The sequence below is a fragment of the Gymnoscopelus microlampas genome (assembly GCF_963454915.1).
Source record: "Gymnoscopelus microlampas genome assembly, chromosome: 2".
Taxonomy (NCBI): Eukaryota; Metazoa; Chordata; class Actinopteri; order Myctophiformes; family Myctophidae; genus Gymnoscopelus; species Gymnoscopelus microlampas.
The window spans coordinates 49,397,689-49,421,914 of record NC_139939.1 but is presented as its reverse complement, the minus strand read 5'-3'; the positions used below and the strand labels follow the sequence as shown (position 1 = coordinate 49,421,914).

General features: G+C 41.7%; 1 protein-coding gene across 1 annotated transcript in view; it reads left to right on the top strand.

The window, feature by feature from the left end:
* cpe (carboxypeptidase E) overlaps positions 1–23,581 on the top strand; it is a 33,700-nt gene extending 10,119 nt beyond the window's left edge. Inside the window, exons 2-9 of the mRNA XM_084042742.1 lie at positions 8,494–8,690; positions 9,930–10,097; positions 11,126–11,243; positions 12,173–12,355; positions 13,572–13,711; positions 14,559–14,658; positions 21,114–21,232; positions 22,013–23,581. Of these exons, the coding sequence (XP_083898868.1) occupies positions 8,494–8,690; positions 9,930–10,097; positions 11,126–11,243; positions 12,173–12,355; positions 13,572–13,711; positions 14,559–14,658; positions 21,114–21,232; positions 22,013–22,111 (1,124 nt within the window). The 3' untranslated portion in view covers positions 22,112–23,581. The remainder of the gene's footprint in view (positions 1–8,493; positions 8,691–9,929; positions 10,098–11,125; positions 11,244–12,172; positions 12,356–13,571; positions 13,712–14,558; positions 14,659–21,113; positions 21,233–22,012) is intronic.
* Positions 23,582–24,226: the final 645 nt, after the last annotated feature.

Here is a 24,226-nt window from a genome sequence, read left to right as displayed (position 1 = left end):
GACAGTTTTTTTCAGTACAGCAGGTCAGATATACTGTAGCATGAGGACGCATTATGTTCACATTAAGTCTGATTTAGACATAGTTGCATTCCAGTGTCGTGCACCACAAATTGCAGATCTGCAAGCTCACAATGCGTCACAATGCAATGCATTGTGAGCTTGTAGATTGGCAGTTTTTGATGCGCAACACCTGCACGAATTTAAATATAACGGGGCTTTTGGTGTTATATGGATATATGACATCATTCATATTCATGTCCAACATCTCTGAGGCCCTCATTAGCAATTCATTCTTCCTCATTTAGGAGTCAGTCCTGCTTTGATGTCTCTTGTGTGCTTGTGTGTGCTTGTGTGTGATTATACATAGCCCAACTGTGTGTGTGTGTGTGTGTGTGTGTGTGTGTGTGTGTGTGTGTGTGTGTGTGAGACTGTGTGTGTGTGTGTGTGTGTGTGTGTGTGTGTGTGTGTGTGTGTGTGTGTGTGTGTGTGTGTGTGTGTGTGTGTGTGTGTGTGTGTGTGTGTGTGTGTGTGTGTGTGTGTGTGTGTGCATGTGTGCGCGTGCGTGTGTGACCGTGTTGTATTTTTGTGCAGTGCAGTGCAGTTTGAGGTGACTCTGCTGAAAGAGGCCATTTTTCATCTGCACGATGATAAGATCTCTTCCATTAACTGTGCTTTTCTTTCAGTGATCGCGTGTCTGTGTATATTGTGTGGTTTTCTGTATAACTGTGTATAGTCGTGCACGCGTGCGCACGTGTATGTGTTAAACCCTTGTGTATTGATAACATACGGCATCAGTTTATATTACAAAGTTTACAGTCATTAAGAACACAGCATTTGTAATATGAGTCACCGACTGGAGTGTGTGAGTGTCTGTCTGTGTGTGTGTGCGCGTGTGTGTGCGTGCGAGTGTGTGTGCATGTGTGTGTGTCTTATTTGCATGTACATTATAAAGGCTAGTGTAATGCAGCGGAAGAGAGAGAGAGAGAGCGAGAGAGACAAAGAGTGTGATTACAGGAGTCTCTCTTGACTTAATTAGTCTCCCTATGCACCTGCATGTGTCAGAGTTGCCACGACAACGGAGATCTTTGGGTCCCTAGTGACGTTACCGTGGCGGCGCTCATTGGCCCGTCCCCTAGGAAACGGTATTGATGACTAAAGGGCTGACCTCTGATTGATCATTCACGGATGACTCAGGAACAATGACACATGCCTGAAGCACAGACCATATGCTGTATGTTTACACTGGAAGCTGGACCTTATGTTGGTATTGATGAGTAGAACAGACTTTGTTGAAACTGAAATGCATTGCTTTTTTTTATTGTCCCGAGTCCCTTGTACCACGATCTGATAATGGATTTCTTTAACCACTTTTAACTACTGCAGAGGTCTTCAACGTTATTCAGACCCCTTAGCTGAATAGATGAAGCAGGGACTCCCACTGCATATTGTATAAAATTGTGTTGCAGACACATTTTCACATTTTCATAGATTTCATAGATATCTCATAGACTTGTTTTACAGCACTATCATCAATGTTGTTTGTTTTTACATTAGCTTCTCTATTAATTCATGTTAATGTGTAATTATCAGACATTTAACCACCATAGCCGGAATACTAAACTTGACGGTTGGCTCTGTACTTGGTTAGCTCTTTTTTTTCCCTCTCCCAAACCTCTTTGCCAAAAATAGCAGATCTACAAGCTCACAACGCCTCGCAACGAGCTTGTTGATAGGCTATTTTTGGCTTGTGTTCCCCTCACTCCTCTCAGAATCCTATTACACACCGATTTGGAGGACCACCTGTAGTAACTCTGAGGACCCCCTAGGGGCCCCGTAGCCCCTGTTGAAGACCCCTGCTCTACTGTATATGCTTGCTTGACGGGGGTCTCGCAGGGGCTGTAGTGCTTGCTACTTGGTCCCCTCCTCACAACTCGCCGTGTTTGCGATGCATCATGAGCTTGTCGATCTGATATTTTCGGCCAAATGTTCCTGTAACGTGCCCACTCAACATGGACAGCTAGGGTTCATGTTCATGTCAAGAAGATAAATGGAGAACATTTTAATTATTTATAGAAGACTTCAATGAAAAGACTGCATAAAGTGGAAACATTTGCCTTTGCGGACTATCTAAAGAATGAACACAAAGGCATATACAGTACATAGTACATTTTTTGGTTGTTATAGTTGTTTTCTTTAGTTTTATTTAGAGTTATTCTCACCGACCTGGAGATCTGTGTTTTATGTTGTAAATAAATAAACATGTAAGTAATCTCATCTCATGTGGGATGGGCATTTTAGAATGTATTACATGTGAATAAAATGTATTCATTCATACATTACAGCATTATAGCTACTGAACAATGTACTGTGAGTACTCTCACATCTCTCAGTCCTACTGTCTCTATCTCATTATGGTACTTTAAATGGAATGGGGGTTTTTATGGTTCAGGACTAGTGGCTGTTGAAAAAATGAATATAGCATTTACAGCACTGTGAAGAAGTTATTTTTAAACCCAGGTTATATGAGCTGATCTGAGTCCAGCAGTCTGGTTCAGGGTGAAGACACAGTGGGAGGATTCAGCCTCCGTCTAAATCTCTTCATCAAACTCACTGTGACTGGGTCAAATAAACACATGTGGATGTGTGTGTGAGGGTGAGAAGGTGTGTGTGCGTGCACGTGTGTGTGTGTGTGTGTGTGTGTGTGTGTGTGTGTGTGTGTGTGTGTGTGTGTGTGTGTGTGTGTGTGTGTGTGTGTGTGTGTGTGTGTGTGTGTGTGTGTGTGTGTGTGTGTGTGTGTGTGTGTGTGTGTGTGTGTGTGTGTGTGTGTGTGTGTTAAACAGACTGTTACATGATGTGACACAGAAACAGATGTAATGAGAAAGACAGAAGAGAGAACACAAGTTGTCAGGCTTCACCCACACATTGATTGTAACATGCTTCCTCTGGGAAAACTGTGCGTGTGCGTGCACACACACACACACACACACACACACACACACACACACACACACACACACACACACATAAAAGCGTGTCAGCAGTTTTATGAGTGAAACAAGTTTATTGTTGCGTGTTCAATCTCTCTGTTACAATGCAGCTGCCTCCCACCACCTAGACTAGTCCCCAAACACACACGCACACGCACACGCACACGCACACACAGAGTGTGTGTGTGTGTGTGTGTGTGTGTGTGTGTGTGTGTGTGTGTGTGTCCAACATCTGCACAATCGCTTCTACTGTAGTGGCAGGGTGCTACTTCAAAGTGTGTGTTTCTGTGTGAAGTTCAATTGGTATTATGCCCAATTACTGTGTGTGTGTGTGTGTGTGTGTGTGTGTGTGTGTGTGTGTGTGTGTGTGTGTGTGTGTGTGTGTGTGTGTGTGTGTGTGTGTGTGTGTGTGTGTGTGTGTGTGTGTGTGTGTGTGTGTGTGTGTGTGTGTGTGTGTGTGTGTGTGTGTGTGTGTGTGTGTGTGTGTGTGTGCGTGCGTGTGCGTGCGCGTGCGTGTGCAGAAGCCTGTTAAAACCATTCATTGTCATTCAACAGTCTTGAAGTCATTAGTAGTCACTTAGACAGGAACCAGATTGAAGCAAATAAAGAACACTAATCCACCATGTGTTGGGCGGTTCCCTGTGGTGTGGGGTGGTGTGTGCGTGTGTGTGTGAGCGAACGCACATGAAAGCTTTGTGGTTATTTTAGAGTTAGATCAAACAGTTATGGGAATCATTATGGGACACACACATTTGCACGCATGCACGCGCACGCGCACACACACACACACACACACACACACACACACACACACACACACACACACACACACACACACACACACACACACACACACACACACACACACACACACTGGCATATGTGCACTCTGCACACCTTGATAGGCAAATATTAATTGTATAGATGTGAATGAAATGTGGTGGTTTAAGAACAGAACTCGTAGAATGGACAAAATACAATTAAGTGTGTATGTATGTATATATATATATTATTATATTATAAGATAGGAATTAATTGTGTATAGGAATTAAATGAACAGGAATTCTGCTGCAGTTTAATCCTATACTCCACATTACACACACACACACACGCACACGCACACGCACACGCACACGCACACGCACACGCACACGCACACACCACCACCACCACCACCACCACACCATCTGCTCATCGGAGCCTACATTTTATGACATGTAATTGCTCTGGGGGTAACATAAGGTTCATCTCAACACGCCACTTCAGGAACGTAAAATTAATTCATGCATTCATATGTAGGTGGTAGTTAATGAATGAATATTCTCTTCATGCATTCATATAGGATCGGCTATTTTCGCTATTTTAAAATGTTCTTTTAATTAATAATAAAAAATGATCGTTTTTTGATGTATGTACCATATTCATGTAGGTTTTGTGAAAATGTTACGATTTTTCAAAAATATACAAGTTCAAGCTCATGAACTTGTAGCTTGTATATTTGCCATTTTTGAATAGCCAAAGTATAAAATATGGTTAATGTGGTTAAAATAATTGTGACACTACTGTATACACATTTAGCTGGGGACCCCCTGGTACCCCCCGCCAAGGACCCCGCGTTGAGAATCACTGGTATGAAATTATACTCATGTTACTTGGCAATGGGCCTCAGTGGAATGGCCCTACTGCGCGCACACACACACGCACGCACGCACGCACGCACGCACGCACGCGCGCGTGTGTGCGCGTGGTGAAAGTAATGAAAGAGAGAAGGACTAATTATTATGTGAACCAGATGGTGAGAGGCAGTAATGAAGGCTTAGCTTTACAGGCCAGATTGACATGAATCACTCCAATACACTGTAGGTAATGTGGGCCAACTGAAGTTTGTTGTTCTTATTTCTTGCGAGAGTAATTCAACATTATTTTTACTAATGTCTAGCATTGAAGCCAAATAATCTAAATGATCATGACTTGGGGGGGGGGGGGGGGATTGTTAACCACTTAGGCCCTATTTTATCCTTCATAGTACCATGGTGTTGCGCCGCAAAAATATCTGAGCTACAAGCTCGCAACACGACGCATCACAATTCACAATTTTTTTAAATGTAGGGAAATCTTCACCTATGTCCAACATAGAACAGGTCTGAGTGCATGTTTCTTTAAACCTTTTCTGTAGAAGTGGGTCCTTATGTACTTTGTACAGTGCCTTGTACAAGCGAGAATACAAAGAATGACCCAGTTCGACTACTAAACAGCTGCACCTGGTTGCGACAGCCGACAACAACATGATGCACGGACATGAAATTGTTATCCACAATAAACAGACGGATTCAATTGTGTTCAACTTCCATTTCTGTTGCATAACTCAAACTGAGGACCCGAATGTGTCAAACCTCTCGGTGCGCCTCCTATAGAGTTAAACTAATGGGAGGATTTCTCTGTGTAAACAGTGACTAATTTAGCCTAGACCAGGGAAACCAGGTTAACACAACTAACCAAGTGACACAAAAGATAAAAAGCAGCAGCCTGTGAGTCCGCTAGAGAGGAGATGAGAATCATTTAACCCATTAAAATCTGTGTAACCACTTTAACCATTATTTTATACTTTGGCTATTCCAAAATAGCAGATATACAAGCTCATAGGGTGGCACCGGGTCCCTTGAACAACATATTTTGAGAAAATGTGTACATTTGTAGAATCCCCAGAAGCAAAGATTTGAGTTACAAATGTTTGCTTTTAAAAAGTTTCATGATTTTTCACAAAAAAAATGCAGATCTACAAGCTCATAGCGCGGCACTCGGTGCCGCGCTATGAGCTTGTATATCTGCTATTTTTGAATAGCCAAAGTATAAAAATAATGGTTTAAGTGGTTACACAGATGTGTTCCGGGTCTTAGGGTTAAGAAGCTTGTAGACCAGACACCAATCATTAGGTTGTGTCGGGGCCCCTAGGAGGACAGTGGTTGAGTGAAGTACGATGCTTTGCCGTAGGGCTCTGGAAATTCTGTCAATCCACCAGTCCTGAGTCTGGTAGGTAGGCTGTTCTCCACTCCAACTGTCGGGCCAAACAACTGTGACACTACTGCAGTCCTAATTCACTGTCCGTTTGACTCATTATTGGCCAAATTAAATTCTACAGGTAGAAAAGCCCCAATTCCGTCTTGCCTTGTTAGTCGATGAGTCAGTGTGTTTGTCAGGGCCAGTGGTGGAAAGTAACTAAGTACATTTACTTAAGTACTGCACTTAAAGGAGGAGTTCACCCAAAAAATGACTTATTTTCTATCAATTGCACACCCTATGAAGCCTTGAATCCGTGTGTGTGTGTGTGTGTGTGTGCGTGCGTGCGTGCGTGCGTGCGTGCGTGCGTGCGTGCGTGCGTGTGACAGGGCAGTGTGCCTGTGCATAATGAGTCGGTGCTTGGTTTTGCAGTCTCGTGGTTGAACCTTCAGTCATTAGACCTGACCTGGGTTCAGATCTCTTTCTTTTGGTCAGCCTTGCTGCTGATTTGTCTGCTTCCGAAATTTAAATTCTATCCATTACACTGATGCATAAAGAGATTGGGGAGGGGGGGGGGGGGTTAAGTGGCAGTTAGACGTAATGTCTTGCTCCGGGACTTCTCGACACATTGTCGGGGCCTGGAATTTAACCTGGAATCTTTTTGCTTCCCAGGCGGGTTATCAGCTATATGGCTGACCCATATGCACCCTGGTTGGTCAGAGGTTTAGGACAAATCTCTGCAGTGCAGCCTGGGGGTTCTCAACTAGTGTTGTTTACATACAGTATCATGCAATCATGATGTCCTGGGCTAGATCCTCCAGCTCAAGACCTGTTTCACATGTCATTCCACCCCCACTTCTTTCTGTCTCTCCCCACAGTACCATCCAGTCAAGCTAAAGTGCCTTCAATAAGAGAGAGAGGGTGGGCAATGAATTTGAATGAAATCAGATGGTGTAGTTTTTGGTTACGGTTAAATCCTACATAGACTCTGCACTTCAAAATTGGAATCTGCTCCACAAAGGGATGTTATTCATTATAACATAAATCTCTTTTTTTTTTTAATGTACAGTAGGTTTTGTGAGCTAAAACCGTCACCGTGGATGACTCTGCTTTCCTGGTGTGGGTGTGTCAGCAATATTCCACTCACATTTTTTTAACCGGCAAACAAATATGTCCCTGTGCCTCTTTATTTGGAGAAGCATGTACAGTAAATGGGATGTACAGACTGACGATAATAAAATGGAAAAAAGTGTGCTCAGTAGGTATGCCCTTATACTACATTCAGCCATGAAAGTAGCACAGCATCAGTGATAACCAGTTGTACATTGTCTGTCTGACTCCCTGTCTCTCATAGGGGTCATTGTCCATGGTCCTCCATGTTTCTCTCAGATTTCTATCATTCAAATTGCTCTGCAATCCGCATAGTCTGAATGCGTCTGACATGACAATACTGTACCTTGTGACAAGTATGTTGTTGAAATGTAAGTGTCTTTGTTTTAGCTGCCCCACATATCTAATCTTCACCAATAAAAACAAAACTACTTCACAAGAACAATGTAGGTGTAACTAAGAGATTAGAATAATGTTCTTGTACATCAGTCAGTATCATGTCAGTTTCATGTCAGTACCATGTCAGGATCATGGTCAGTATCATGGTCAGTATCATGGTCAGTACTATTATGTTAGTATCATGGTCAGTACTATTAAGTTCTCCCCACCCCCAAGACCACCCCATCGCCCCCCAAACTTCTCTGTACGCTGTACTGAATTATTCCATTAAAACCATTGCCGAAGTTCCTCTCTGTTCCTGAACACATATGCATCTAGGTTGGTCTTGGAACAAATCTCCCCAGAACAGCCTGGGGGTACTCAACAACTGTTGTTTACATATCCTGTAATCATGATGTCCTGGGCGAAAATCCAGCTCAAGACCTGTTTCACATGTCATTCCACCCCCCTTTTTTTCTGTCTCCCCCCAATCATCCAGTTAGGCACAATGCTTAAAGTTATAGTATAGTTACAGCAGCTGATTTCATTGATTAGCAAACCTATATGAATGAAATAGACTCGGCACTGAATGATACACTGGTCTATTTTTGCCTTATCTGCTGTGTCCAATGAGTTTGTACACGTACACACACACGCACACACACACACACACACACACACACACACACACACACACACACACACACACACACACACACACACACACACACACACACACACACACACACACACACACACACACACACACACACACACACACACACACACACACACACACACACACACTGGGCTTCCATACTGGAGCTGTTCTACATTGTAATGCATCTGGTGTCCATTGGCCTTGATAGTGTACAAATGTAACCAAATGGACCCGCTATCAGAGTTAAATGAACACATTTTTACGCTCTCAGTCAAAGTGTGTTTAATGTACAGTCAGGAAGTCAGGATTTTAGTGTGTGGTAGTGTTGCTGATTTGCAAATGTTTCTCTTTCCTTTCCAGGGGAGCCAGAGTTTAAGTACATTGGAAACATGCATGGGAACGAGGCGGTGGGCAGGGAGCTGTTGATCTACTTGGCCCAGTACCTGTGTAACCAGTACCAGCAGGGCAATGAGACCATCATGGAGCTCATCCACAGCACGCGCATCCACATCATGCCCTCCATGAACCCTGATGGCTTCGAGAAGGCTGCCTCACAGGTACAGTAGGAGGGGTGCATGTTAACTTAAGCCTGCATACTGGACACACACACAAATACACACTCATGTGTCAAATAAACATGGAAGCACACAAGACCGACAAACACATACTGGACACACATGCAAAGATGGAAACGCACACACGTGTACAAACACACATGAGTAGTGACGGATAAAAACGTCTTGATTCTTGATTATTCAGACACATGCTGCCACACATACACAAGCTAATATAATTTATACTGTATACACGCACGCACGCACGCACGCACGCACGCACGCACGCACGCACGCACGCACGCACGCACGCACGCACGCACGCACGCACGCACGCACACACACACACACACACACACACACACACACACACACACAGACACCTCATGTCTTTAAATAAAGCTTAGGACAGATTAACCTGGCCAGTCTCACATGACCTACTAACCTACTAGCAACACCATGCACCCTCTTACTCACTGCTACTTCCCCCACCAATCATTTGATGAGCTAAACCTCTCACTATAACCTATAAGAAGGTTTATGCTGATTGGTGATGGTTCTCTTTTTTCTTTATGTCACATGCACAAATTAGTTTTTCATTATTTTATCAACTAAATCAAAACAGATTTTAAAAGCAAATCATGTTTAAAAAGTACTGTTACTCTAAATCCCGCTCACAAATCATTCACGAAATTCTGAAACGATTTGAGGTGCACACTTCACCTGCAACACAATTCCTTCTCCCTCTTTTACACAAACACAGAACATTTGAGAACGTTAGATGTCTGTCAGTCGTGATGATAATAATACAGGCTCACGTTAAAGGATCAGTTACAATCTACTGTACACTGTTTATACTGTATTACATGCTGTCATACAGAGTGACTGCGGTGTAGAGTTAGTGGTGATTCCCCACCTTTTCTGGATCAGGGCCCACTTGAAAATCTTGAAAGTGTTTGCCGAACAGCTGCCGTGTTAAGTGGTCAGATGAGTGGGCCGTGTGCATTTTCAGAGCATGTTTATTTTAACGATCTATTAATCTATTGTGTTCTGACAATCTCTCTGCACACTTTACAAACCCCCCCCTTTCATCTGTACTACTACAATGTAACCACCAGCTCCTTTTACTCATGTTGAATCATTACACCCGCACCAGACTCCTAGAACTGCTGCGTTCATCTGTATATAAACTACAATAACTAAATGTTTGAGTTTTGTTCCTGTGGTTGGTGTGTTCTGCAGCCTGGGGACATGAAGGACTGGTTCGTGGGTCGTAGCAACGCCCAGGGAGTGGATCTGAACCGCAACTTCCCCGACCTGGACCGCATCGTCTACCTGAACGAGAAAGAGGGCGGAGCCAACAACCACCTGCTGCAGAACATGAAGAAGGCCGTCGACGAAAACGCCAAGGTTGGATGAGCACAGGCTGGACGTGCACAGAATAATGCTTACACACAAATACTGTATGCACACACACACACACACACACACACACACACACACACACACACCCACACACACACACTCACACACACTACCCATGTACTGTACACACTGTACAAATACATACAGTATGTGCACACTGCATGCACCCACACATAGATGCTTTGTACACAAACACACTTACGCACTCACTTACGTGCACACGCACGCGCGCACGCGCACGCACGCACGCACGCACGCACGCACGCACGCACGCACGCACGCACGCACGCACGCACGCACGCACGCACGCACGCACGCACGCACGCACACACACACACACACACACACACACACACACACACACACACACACACACACACACACACGCACACACACAAAACAGCCCCACAAAATCTGTTTTGAACAAATATGTATTGACATATTACATAATTGTAACATCCGTGGCCATGGGGTAAGCACTTCGCAAACACTATTTTGAAGATCATCCATGTCATATGATATATGACAGTTATGTATCAGGGCTAGTACTGTATGGCATGTAGTTGGCTCCAGAATGAAGCTAACATGGTTTGTATCATGTACTCTCATGTATCTGGCTCCAGAAGGAAGCTAACATGGTTTGTATCATGTACTCTCATGTATCTGGCTCCGTAATGAAGCTAACATGGTTTGTATCATGTACTCTCATGTAGCTGGCTCCATAATGAAGCTAACATGGTTTGTATCATGTACTCTCATGTATCTGGCTCCATAATGAAGCTAACATGGTTTGTATCATGTACTCTCATGTATCTGGCTCCATAATGAAGCTAACATGGTTTGTATCATGTACTCTCATGTATCTGGCTCCATAATGAAGCTAACATGGTTTGTATCATGTACTCTCATGTATCTGGCTCCAGAATGAAGCTAACATGGTTTGTATCATGTACTCTCATGTATCTGGCTCCAGAATGAAGCTAACGTGGTTTGTATCATGTACTCTCATGTAGCTGGCTCCAGAGACCAAAGCAGTGATCCACTGGATCATGGAGATCCCCTTTGTCCTGTCAGCCAACCTGCATGGTGGAGATGTTGTCGCTAACTACCCCTATGACGAGACCCGTACCGGTACGCTCGCACGCTCGTACACACACGCACACGCACGCACACACACACATGCACAGCACACACTTTCTCTCTCTCACACTTTCTCTCTCTCTCTCCCTCTCTCTCGCTCTCCCACACACACACACACACACACACACACACACACACACACACACACACACACACACAAATGTGTCAGTGGTTTTACAAGCGAAACAAGTTTATTGTTAGGTTCAATCTCTGTGCTACAATGCAGCTGCCTCTCACCGCACCTACCCCAGCCCCCAAACACACACACACACTCACACACACACACACACACACACACACACACACACACACACACACACACAGATGCACGTGCGCGTGGGGATACGGTAACATATTTTATTTTACATGACAAACATTATCCCTGAAAGAGACATAGACATGAGCTAGCCTTGATGTCTCCCTGCTGTTCGTTGGCCAACAGCAACAACATGAGTTGTAATGCGTTGCAGATGTTCCAGGTATACGATCACGACTGATCAGCTAAGTCTAAACCAGTGGTTCCCAAACTTTTTAGCTCGAGACCCAAAAGAGAAGTTTGATCTCCCCGGTACCCAAACTAGTGAAAATAGCAGATCTACAAGTTCACAACACAATGTGAGGTGTTGTGAGCTTGTAGATTAGCTATTTCCACTATTTCGGAAACAATTTTTTCCCCTCTAATTTATGGATTTTGGAATTATTTTGGAAAAACGTTTGAATTTGTTGTTCTTATGAAAAATGTATCATAATAATTGATGATTAATAATTATAAAAAACACAATGTTGGATACAAAAAATAAAGGGGTGTATTATACTAGCGACCCATAAAAAATCGTCCACGACCCACATATGGGTCCCGACCCACTGTTTGGGAAACAGTGGTCTAAACACTGTTTCCTCTAATCCACTCCCTCCTCCAGGTTCCACCCACGAGTACAGCTCCAGTCCAGATGACGTGACATTCAAGTCCCTGGCCAGGGCGTACTCCATGTACAACCCTGTCATGTCCGACCCCAACCGCACACCCTGCCGCAAGAACGACGACGACTCCAGCTTCAAGGAGGGCATCACCAACGGAGGGGCCTGGTACAGCGTCCCGGGGGGTGAGAGACCTTTTGATTTTTAAGGTTACTGGATCTCAACCTTTTCAGGCTGTGACCTCCCCCCCAAAATAATCATATTTATAATTCATTATATTCAATATTCTCCTACTGTACTTAGTGTCACACCTCTGGTTCCCATTTAGAAAGAATAATAGAAATATACCTTCATGCATTCTGTAAGCGAGAGTAGGATAAACAGTTACACTTAATCATACGTGAATGTTGACAAACTTACACAGTAGGACACATAATGACCACTTGTTTGATATGGATAATAACTACGGTATGACACGTGAATAAAGGAAGTCTGTGTCCCATCTTTGAGGAGTACTTGAAGATCGATAATCTGCAGGTCATGGGTCGCAGGCCATTTGGATGGAAGCGGAGCTCTCCCAGTTGCTAACTTGTCACAGCCTGCGAATTATGGCATTATTTTCAGTTTGCACCTGGTCCATATTTTGTCCTGTTGTCGGGTTACATGTCAGGAAAACATTCTCAATCCGAGACACTGTGTCTAAGAATCTAGGAATGAATTGGCTAATGTGCGTGCGTATGTGTGTGCACAACAGTATACAGTATCTGTGCGAGCACGTGTGTGTGTGTGTGTGTGTGTGTGTGTGTGTGGGGGGGGGGGCACGTACTGTAGTCTGCAGTGGTGTGTTTAAAAGGGGCATTTGACCTCTGGCATCAACTGCTCCTTCTCCCTTCTTGGCCGCTCTTCTTCATATGCTTGTGGAGTTGTGTCCATATGTGTCAGAAAAATAGAGGCCATAGTTTGGATCAGAGAATGGTTTGATCATAGTGGAATATTTAAGTGATAAACCCCACCAAAGTTATTACACTATAGAGACTCATACACTTGGATTCAAGGAAGAACTGATTCATTTTTTTTAATTGATTGAATACTTTGTTATTCAAAGATGTAAACAGCACGGAAGTACAATAACACTTGCGCTAAAAGGATAACACAATAAAAGTCCTGGGGACTTGTTTCCATTGTGGTCCTATCGATTCAATTCATCAACAGAGCATGAAATACACATAGCTATATTTTTATCAATATTTATGACAAATTCGAATTCAATTATGACACATTTTCACAAATGTCTAATAGGATAAAATGAAGTGAAGATTTTGGTGGTTAAAAGCCAACGGTCAAGGTCACTGTGACCCATTCTCCCTATCCTCATGTCTCTTTCTCTCTCTGTGATCCCAGGCATGCAGGACTTCAACTACCTGAGCAGCAACAGTTTTGAGATCACCCTGGAGCTGAGCTGTGACAAATTCCCCAACGAGGACTCGCTGAAGGGCTACTGGGACCAGAACCGCAACTCACTGGTGAACTACATCCAACAGGTACAACTCACCATCATCTCTGAAGCTCACATTGTTACAGTATGTCTCACGTCACGTGCACCAACGTAGAATTTCATAACCCCATCACTATCGTTTTAATTATGAGTATAAACCCAACCAATAAAATCCCAGACTACACCAATGTTTCGCAATGTGACAAAACCGTTGCAGCGGTTTGTATTACCCCATTGTAGGTGGACGCATGCCGGCTCATTGCCTCGCAAGTGTTTCAACTTGTCCAATCACAACAAATAGTTGCAACACATTTCTCTACGAACATAGAGAACATGCTCAGATGTTATCTCTTTCTCTCTTACTCACACACACACACACACACACACACACACACACACACACACACACACACACACACACACACACACACACACACACACACACACACACACACACACACACACACACACACACACACACACACACACACACACACACACACACACACACACACACAAACAAACACACACACACACAGTCTAGCATCTAGCTTCGCACGCACGCACCTGCCGAGTATAGGAGAGACAAAAATAAAGCGAACAAATGGGAGAAAAGAAAGGAGGGCGTATACAGTAGCTATTTCATATTTTTATACAAGAGTATAAAAGATATAATATTGTTGTGTCATGGCAGCTCGGCGCCCGGGGATTGGACTGTCCAGTTGCAAATGCAAACCACAGTTTTAGGATTCTGTTGAAAGTGGCTGCAAGTTGCAAGTCGCTGTGTTGCGAATGTTTGGTCTGGACTGGGATTAAGGGAATTAAGTGTACTTTGCAGAGCAGTCAGTAAATGTTTTCTGCGTGTGCGTGTGCGTGTGTGTGTGTATTCCTAGGTTCACCGAGGTGTAAAGGGCTTTGTGCGAGATCTACAGGGGAATGGAATCTCCAACGCCACCATCTCTGTTGAGGGCATCGACCATGACATTACCACAGGTACACGTCAACCCAACACAATGTATTGAGGACGGTCCTCTGCAAGTTGTATAGATATATAGATAGATAGATCGATGTATTATATATTATATAGTATTAGTAAATTCAGGTTCTCAGAAAAATCACTGCTTAATTAATCGATGATCAATCGATGACGTGAACAATGATTGAATCGATAATGTGCATCCCTAATCCAAAGTCAATGTAGATACAGCGGCCTACAAAATTACAAGACATACTCAAAGATAATGCAGACAAGGCTGTGCTGTGAGTGGAATGAGGAGAAAGCCACAGAGGGGGAGAGAGAATGAGAGAGGAGAAAGAGAGAGATAGAGGGAGAGAGAGGTCCATGATGCCCCATGAGGATTTTTTCCTTTTCTTTTTTTTTGTATGTGTGTTGACCTGCCCACCTGAACTCACGTCAAGCTCTAGTGAAGCATATCCAATTTGCGGGACTAGCGGGTTACAGGTCAACCCACGCATCACTACTGTCTATGGTCCTTGGACATTATTTTAGCATTATTAGGATTATTATTTTACCATCTCATAGGTTGATGTTGTAATGCCTCTATCTAGTGGACTTGACAGGTACTGCACCAAAGCCAATTTCCCCACTTTGACCTGGATGTACATTATTTATTATTGCTATAATCATCAGCAATAGGTATAGCGATATAAACAAGGACTACCAGGAATAGTATTTATTCTTTGTGTTTATTTTATTTTTTAGTAGATTTATTTATTTAGCACAACATGTAAATACAATACAAAAAACAGTACACAAAATATAAAAAGGAAAAATGGAGGCAAAAAGGCAAAGGGCTTATACGAGGCCTCTATTTATAACAACATTAAAAACATTGGTAGCACTTTACAATAATGACCCGTTATAAAGCATTTATAAACGTTTATAAGTAGTTTGTAGACTATTAACAAATCATTAACAACCTGTTTGTTGACATTCGTAAATGATTACTAAAACCTTTATAACTACAGTTACAAATCATTTGTAAAGTATTAGTAAGTAGTGAACTATTCATGAATAAGCCATTTATATACATTTGTAAAAGATTATTAAATCATTTGTAACGACCCATTCTAAAGCATTTATAAACGTTTATAAGCAGTTTGTAGACTATTAACAAATCATTAACAACCTGTTTATTGACATTCGTAAATGATTACTAAAACCTTTATAACTACGGTTACAAATCATCTATAAAGGTATTAGTAACTATTCATGAATAAGCCATGTATAATACATCTGTAAATGATTATTAAATCATTTGTAACTGATGTTACATAATATATACAAGCTATTGGTAGCTTGTTCATGTTTAGTTAAACATTCCTAAAGTATCTATAAATCCTTAGTACATGTTATTATGTGCCCTATAGTAAAGTGAAGACAGTTCATCATTTACAACTGTCTGTTAATGTGTTTGTTCATGTTTAACATGCTTTGTAAAACATTCCTAAAATATCTATAAATCCTTTGTACATGTTATTATGTGCCCTACAGTAAAGTGAAGACAGTTCATCATTTATGACTGTCTGTTAATGTGGACTTTCTCCTTACCTGTTGCAAACTACCTGGCTTTCATGAATGCAGACACCAAACAATTACTAGAATTATCATTCATGTTAAGCAAATGATGCGTAAGACATTCGTAAAGAGTATGTAAACCATTTGTGGTGTTAGGGACCAAAGAAGTCACTACAAAGTACTACCAATCAACTCTAAATTGCCTGAAACGTACTCCTAACAGGTTTTTGGGGGGACGATTTTGGCCTCCACACTTAGTGATTATTGAGGATTTAACTTTCGTTTCGGTGGTGACCAACTTTCGTTTCGGTAGTTTGATTACAAAATGTAAGTTGTGTAAAAAATAATCTGACTATACTAAGTTGTTATTTGTTTGTTTAAGTCAGGCTATACTCTACTCAGAGTCATAAGTTTACAAAATGTACTAAAGTACAGTGAACGTCTGTGCGGTTTGTCTTCATCACTGAAAATAACGTACATGTAAACTGATGTCATGTGCAGTTGGGGTGAAGAAACACAACCATTTCACTCCTAATAATACCTATTTGATTTGACATCCTGACTTACTGCTGTAGCTGAGGCTTGAACCTGTTACCTGCGGCTCACTAGTCAGTGACTCTATCCATTCACCTACAGCTGTTTCCTTGGAATCTGCGGTTCTGAAACGTTTTGTTGTCAACCCCCCAAATTGACATGTATTTGGGCAGTGGACCCCAATGTGAAAAGATGTAGTGTCAGGCCCCCCCCCATGAAAAAGATTTATATTTATGCTGTAACACATTTTTTTAAAGTTATTTGTCTTGTTTGTTGTTCAAGTCAAAGCACCAGGAAGGCTGTACTTGTCAGCCATATGTTAGCTCAATGGGTTGAGACGCAGTATTCATGATCCAGAGGCCATGAGTTCAAATCCCATTGATGTCTTTCCTATGATTCTTTCCTTTGCAGACTGGCTTCCAGAAGATCAACTGAAAACTACCATGAAGGCTATATTTGTCATCCAACTGTTAGCTCAATGGGTTGAGACGCAGTATACATGATCCAGAGGCCATGAGTTCAAATCCCATTGATGTCTTTCCTATGATTCTTTCCTTTGCAGACTGGCTTCCAGAAGATCAACTGAAAACTAGCAGGAAGGCTGTACTTGTCAGCCATCTGTTAGCTCAATGGGTTGAGACGCAGTATTCATGATCCAGAGGCCATGAGTTCAAATCCCATTGATGTCTTTCCTAGGATTCTTTCCTTTGCAGACTGGCTTCCAGAAGATCAACTGAAAACTACCAGGAAGGCTGTACTTGTCAGCCACCTGTTAGCTCAATGGGTTGAGACGCAGTATTCATGATCCAGAGGCCATGAGTTCAAATCCCATTGATGTCTTTCCTATGATTCTTTCCTTTGCAGACTGGCTTCCAGAAGATCAACTGAAAACTACCAGGAAGGCTGTACTTGTCAGCCATCTGTTAACTCAATGGGTTGAGACGCAGTATACATGATCCAGAGGCCATGAGTTCAAATCCCACTGGTGTTTTTACTGTGATGCTTCCCTTTGCAGACTAACTTCTAGAAAAACAAGTTAAAACCACCAGAAAACCTGTAACTCTCAGCCAACAGCATAGCTCAACTGGTAGAGCGTCTGTCCAATAACATGACTTGACTTGACTTGAGTGGGTTCGATTCCCACTCGAGTCAAGTGTCCCCGGTAACTTGGGGCAACGGATAAATTGACTGATATCCTTAGTGATGCTTCCCTTTGCAGACTAACTTCTAGAAAAACAAGTTAAAACCACCAGGAAACCTGTAACTCAGCCAACAGCATAGCTCAACTGGTAGAGCGTCTGTCCAATAACATGACATGACTTGACTTGACTTGAGTGGGTTCGATTCCCACTCGAGGCAAGTGTCCGCGGTAACTTGGGGCAACGGATAAATTGACTGATATCCGTAGAATAACTTGTAGGAGTGTGCTGGTTCAAATCCAGTTCAACCCAGGACCGAGCGGTCCTGGGTTCGATTCCCACTAACGTCAAGTCCCCGGTAAATTGGAGCAGCGGATAAATTGACTGATATCCGTACTTGAAGTTAAGTCAAGTCATGTTATTGGACAGACACTCTACCAGTTGAGCTATGCTGTAGGCTGAGAGTTACAGGTTTCCTGGTGGTTTTAACTTGTTTTTCTAGAAGTTAGTCTGCAAAGGGAAGCATCACTAAGGATATCAGTCAATTTATCCGTTGCCCCAAGTTACCGGGGACACTTGACTCGAGTGGGAATCGAACCCACTCAAGTCAAGTCAAGTCATGTTATTGGACAGACGCTCTACCAGTTGAGCTATGCTGTTGGCTGAGAGTTACAGGTTTTCTGGTGGTTTTAACTTGTTTTTCTAGAAGTTAGTCTGCAAAGGGAAGCATCACAGTAAAAACACCAGTGGGATTTGAACTCATGGCCTCTGGATCATGTATACTGCGTCTCAACCCATTGAGTTAACAGATGGCTGACAAGTACAGCCTTCCTGGTAGTTTTCAGTTGATCTTCTGGAAGCCAGTCTGCAAAGGAAAGAATCATAGGAAAGACATCAATGGGATTTGAACTCATGGCCTCTGGATCATGAATACTGCGTCTCAACCCATTGAGCTAACAGGTGGCTGACAAGTACAGCCTTCCTGGTAGTTTTCAGTTGATCTTCTGGAAGCCAGTCTGCAAAGGAAAGAATCATAGGAAAGACATCAATGGGATTTGAACTCATGGCCTCTGGATCATGAATACTGCGTCTCAACCCATTGAGCTAACAGATGGCTGACAAGTACAGCCTTCCTGCTAGTTTTCAGTTGATCTTCTGGAAGCCAGTCTGCAAAGGAAAGAATCATAGGAAAGACATCAATGGGATTTGAACTCATGGCCTCTGGATCATGTATACTGCGTCTCAACCCATTGAGCTAACAGTTGGATGACAAATATAGCCTTCATGGTAGTTTTCAGTTGATCTTCTGGAAGCCAGTCTGCAAAGGAAAGAATCATAGGAAAGACATCAATGGGATTTGAACTCATGGCCTCTGGATCATGAATACTGCGTCTCAACCCATTGAGCTAACATATGGCTGACAAGTACAGCCTTCCTGGTGCTTTGACTTGAACAACAAACAAGACAAATAACTTTAAAAAAATGTGTTACAGCATAAATATAAATCTTTTTCATGGGGGGGCCTGACACTACATCTTTTCACATTGGGGTCCACTGCCCAAATACATGTCAATTTGGGGGGTTGACAACAAAACGTTTCAGAACCGCAGATTCCAAGGAAACAGCGGTAGGTGAATGGATAGAGTCACTGACTAGTGAGCCGCAGGTAACAGGTTCAAGCCTCAGCTACAGCAGCAAGTCAGGATGTCAAATCAAATAGGTATTATTAGGAGTGAAATGGTTGTGTTTCTTCACCCCAACTGCACATGACATCAGTTTACATGTACGTTATTTTCAGTGATGAGGACAAACCGCACAGACGTTCACTGTACTTTAGTACATTTTGTAAACTTATGACTCTGAGTAGAGTATAGCCTGACTTAAACAAACAAATAACAACTTAGTATAGTCAGATTATTTTTTACACAACTTACATTTTGTAATCAAACTACCGAAACGAAAGTTGGTCACCACCGAAACGAAAGTTAAATCCTCAATAATCACTAAGTGTGGAGGCCAAAATCGTCCCCCCAAAAACCTGTTAGGAGTACGTTTCAGGCAATTTAGAGTTGATTGGTAGTACTTTGTAGTGACTTCTTTGGTCCCTAACACCACAAATGGTTTACATACTCTTTACGAATGTCTTACGCATCATTTGCTTAACATGAATGATAATTCTAGTAATTGTTTGGTGTCTGCATTCATGAAAGCCAGGTAGTTTGCAACAGGTAAGGAGAAAGTCCACATTAACAGACAGTCATAAATGATGAACTGTCTTCACTTTACTGTAGGGCACATAATAACATGTACAAAGGATTTATAGATATTTTAGGAATGTTTTACAAAGCATGTTAAACATGAACAAACACATTAACAGACAGTTGTAAATGATGAACTGTCTTCACTTTACTATAGGGCACATAATAACATGTACTAAGGATTTATAGATACTTTAGGAATGTTTAACTAAACATGAACAAGCTACCAATAGCTTGTATATATTATGTAACATCAGTTACAAATGATTTAATAATCATTTACAGATGTATTATACATGGCTTATTCATGAATAGTTACTAATACCTTTATAGATGATTTGTAACCGTAGTTATAAAGGTTTTAGTAATCATTTACGAATGTCAATAAACAGGTTGTTAATGATTTGTTAATAGTCTACAAACTGCTTATAAACGTTTATAAATGCTTTAGAATGGGTCGTTACAAATGATTTAATAATCTTTTACAGATGTATATAAATGGCTTATTCATGAATAGTTCACTACTTACTAATACTTTACAAATGATTTGTAACTGTAGTTATAAAGGTTTTAGTAATCATTTACGAATGTCAACAAACAGGTTGTTAATGATTTGTTAATAGTTTACAAACTACTTATAAACGTTTATAAATGCTTTATAACGGGTCATTATTGTAAAGTGCTACCAAAACATTAATAGAACATGATTTGGAAAACAGACAATTATTGATATATAGAATTACAAATAACATGATTGCCGTATACAAATAACAATCTACAACATAGTTGAAATACCTGATTATGCCTGATTATCCATGACAAGATTACAGTTAATGATAATTAGCCAACATAGTTGACACATCTTATTTTACAGGGTGTCAAATCCATATTGATATAATACCTGATGATTATGTTTTAGGGGGGGGGGGGTCACTGAAAATCACGGCACCCCGTCTTTAATACTCTGTCATTCTACAGCCAAAGATGGGGACTACTGGCGTCTGCTGGCCCCTGGGAATTACAAGGTGGCTGCAACTGCCCCTGGTTTCCTCACTGTCATCAAGAAGGTGGCTATTCCCCACAGCCCCGCCAGCAGGGTGAGAAGCTCTATTACATACATGGATCTGTACAACTGACTGTAAACCAGGGGTTTCCAACCTTTTTCTGGATCAGGGTCCACTTGAAAATCGCGAAAGCATTCTCAGCCCACTCATCTGACCACTTGTCGCTGCCATGTTAAGTGGTCAGATGGGTCAACAGTTTTCTGAAAACCATCTCAAAATATTTTGTTCCAGGGACCCCCAGAAGCAAAGATTTGAGTTAAAAATGTCCACTTTAAAATGTATATATATTCAAAGATTTGCACACATTTTCAAGATTTTTCAAAAATAGCAGATTTACAAGCTGAGCTTGTATATCTGCTATTTTTGAATAGCCAAAGTATAAAATAATGATTAAAGTGGTTAAAATCTAATATGACACAGATGCTTTCCCAGTTTTTATTGGGTTAAGTTCCTGTTTATTGGTATCACAATCGTTTTCAATGTTTTAAAGAAACGTTCTTTTTATATTAATATTATATTAGCAAAAAAAAAATGTTTTGGCAATTATTTGCTGGCCCTCTTGCAATATCCTCACAGTAAACTGATGAAATGTCATGAGAAACATGCTAATGAAGTCAATTGTACTCTTTCCTATTCCCATCTATTGGTCTGTCTGTCTGTCTGTCTGTCTGTCTGTCTGTCTGTCTGTCTGTCTGTCTGTCTGTCTGTCTGTCTGTCTGTCTGTCTGTCTGTCTGTCTGTCTGTCTGTCTGTGTGTGTGTGTGTGTGTGTGTGTGTGTGTGTGTGTGTGTGTGTGTGTGTGTGTGTGTGTCAGGTGGACTTTGAGTTGGAGTCTTTGATGGAGAGGAAGGAGGAAGAGAAGGAGGAGCTCATGGACTGGTGGAAGATGATGTCAGAGACACTCAACTTCTAAGAAGCGCTGTGATTGGCTGACAGGACCGTCCATCCACCATGGGACGTAACATAAATCACCTCCTGTGGTCCCGCCCACTGTAAAGGATATATTATGTCTGACATCTGTTCTTGTTGTTTTATTGGATTTATTATTTAATCGATTAATTGTTTGATTATTGTTCATGATCGGCCTCATGCACCTGTAGATCGTTATGAGAGTCATTCTGCACACACAGACTGCGCACACAGACGTAGAAATACACACACGCACGCACACACACACACACACACACACACACACACACACACACACACACACACACACACACACACACACACACACACACACACACACACACACACACACACACACACACACACACACACACACACACACACACACACACACACACACACACACACACACACAGAAATATGACATTTTCCAAGCAGTTTTGTTGGTAGCCCATCATTGTCAGTTCCTGTGGTATTGTGTTCTTTCTTGTACAGTACATGTCATCACGACATATCCATCTATATAACCAACGAGTGACTGAGTTAGGTAATGTATGTAAATGAGATGCTGACGTCACAGCACATCGGACAACGTCCATACGTAGATGTTTTTCCTATTTTACTGGAGATGTCTCCAGGCTTTAGTGCACACACACACACACAGCCACACACAGCCACACACACACACACACACACACACACACACACACACACACACACACACACCCCTAAACATTTCCTAGCACCCCCTTAAATAATTATCCCTCTCTTTCCCTCTCATCCTCTCTTGTTCCTCTCTTTCTTGCGTCTCTCTCTCTGTCTTTTGCATTCCTTTGATGTAAAAAGAATACAAAGCTATAGTTCTGACATCGTCAGGGACATGACAAACTAAGTTCACTGTAAACCCATCACAACATAAGCTCTCTCCCCTGTGTCTTATTGATGTTGAAGTTGTTTTTAACCAAATGCAGCACAGCTTTTGATTTCAGCACAAAGATGAATGATTATAATATATACTGTATTTATGAACTAGGACATAACAAAGAGATGTTTTTTTTTGTAACATAAAAGCTAAATAAGACAGGCAGACCAAACCAAGGCCATATCTAATCTGTCCTATACCCTGTATGATTTTGGGTCTATGCTCTTCCCAAAGCCATTCACATGTAAGCACACCACACAGGGATTAGTATAGACATACATACAGAAACATAGGCAACAAGCTATACAGCGGTACTACATCACTTTGTATTAAAGATCAGTGAATATAGACATAATTGGAGGCTATTTACTGAATAGAAATGGGTATATTACGTGCAACCATCAGGCAGATGCAGATTGAACGTGTCCCGAGACAACAAAGTGATTTCAATGAATGTAAAGGTATTATAAACACTTATAAATGTAAAGAAAAATTAACTGATAATAATTACATAAAATCATCAATAAAACTACCCCTTTATGTTATCAAATCTGTGCATTGTTATCTGTTTTATTTTTGGTTTCAGTTGAATTGACTGTTGACTGGGTTTGAACCTGTATCCAAGTAAGTTCCACTGAACAGGGGCGCTTTTTTCCAACAATCCAGTGATTGGCTACATTTCCCTCGTTTTGTACACATAAACAGACAAAAAAAGAAACATCAACACACAGCATAGTACACATACCAGAACCACACTATACATTTTTTTCTTCATTAATAATAATTAGTCCCTAACATTTGTGGAAACACTCAAATTGTTATTACGTATAATGTTGTTATTGTCATGTGTTAGTATCATGGTCAGTATCCTGTCAGTAACATGTAAGTAGCTATCATGGTCAGTATCATGTCAGTATAATGGTCAGTGTCATGTCAGTATCATGTCAGTATAATGGTCAGTATAATGTCAGTATCATGTAAGTAGCTATCATGGTAGGTATAGGTATCCTGTCAGTATCATGGTCAGTATCATAAAATCTGCATTGACTGAGAAATGAGTTGGCACAAGAAGACAATGGAAACATACGTTACATTGACAATAGAAAGGCTCATAAGTGGCATGAATTATGGTTGAGTATCTAGATTAGTTGTCAGTTGTCACTGGGTTGTAAACCCAGTGCATGATGACTGTAAATG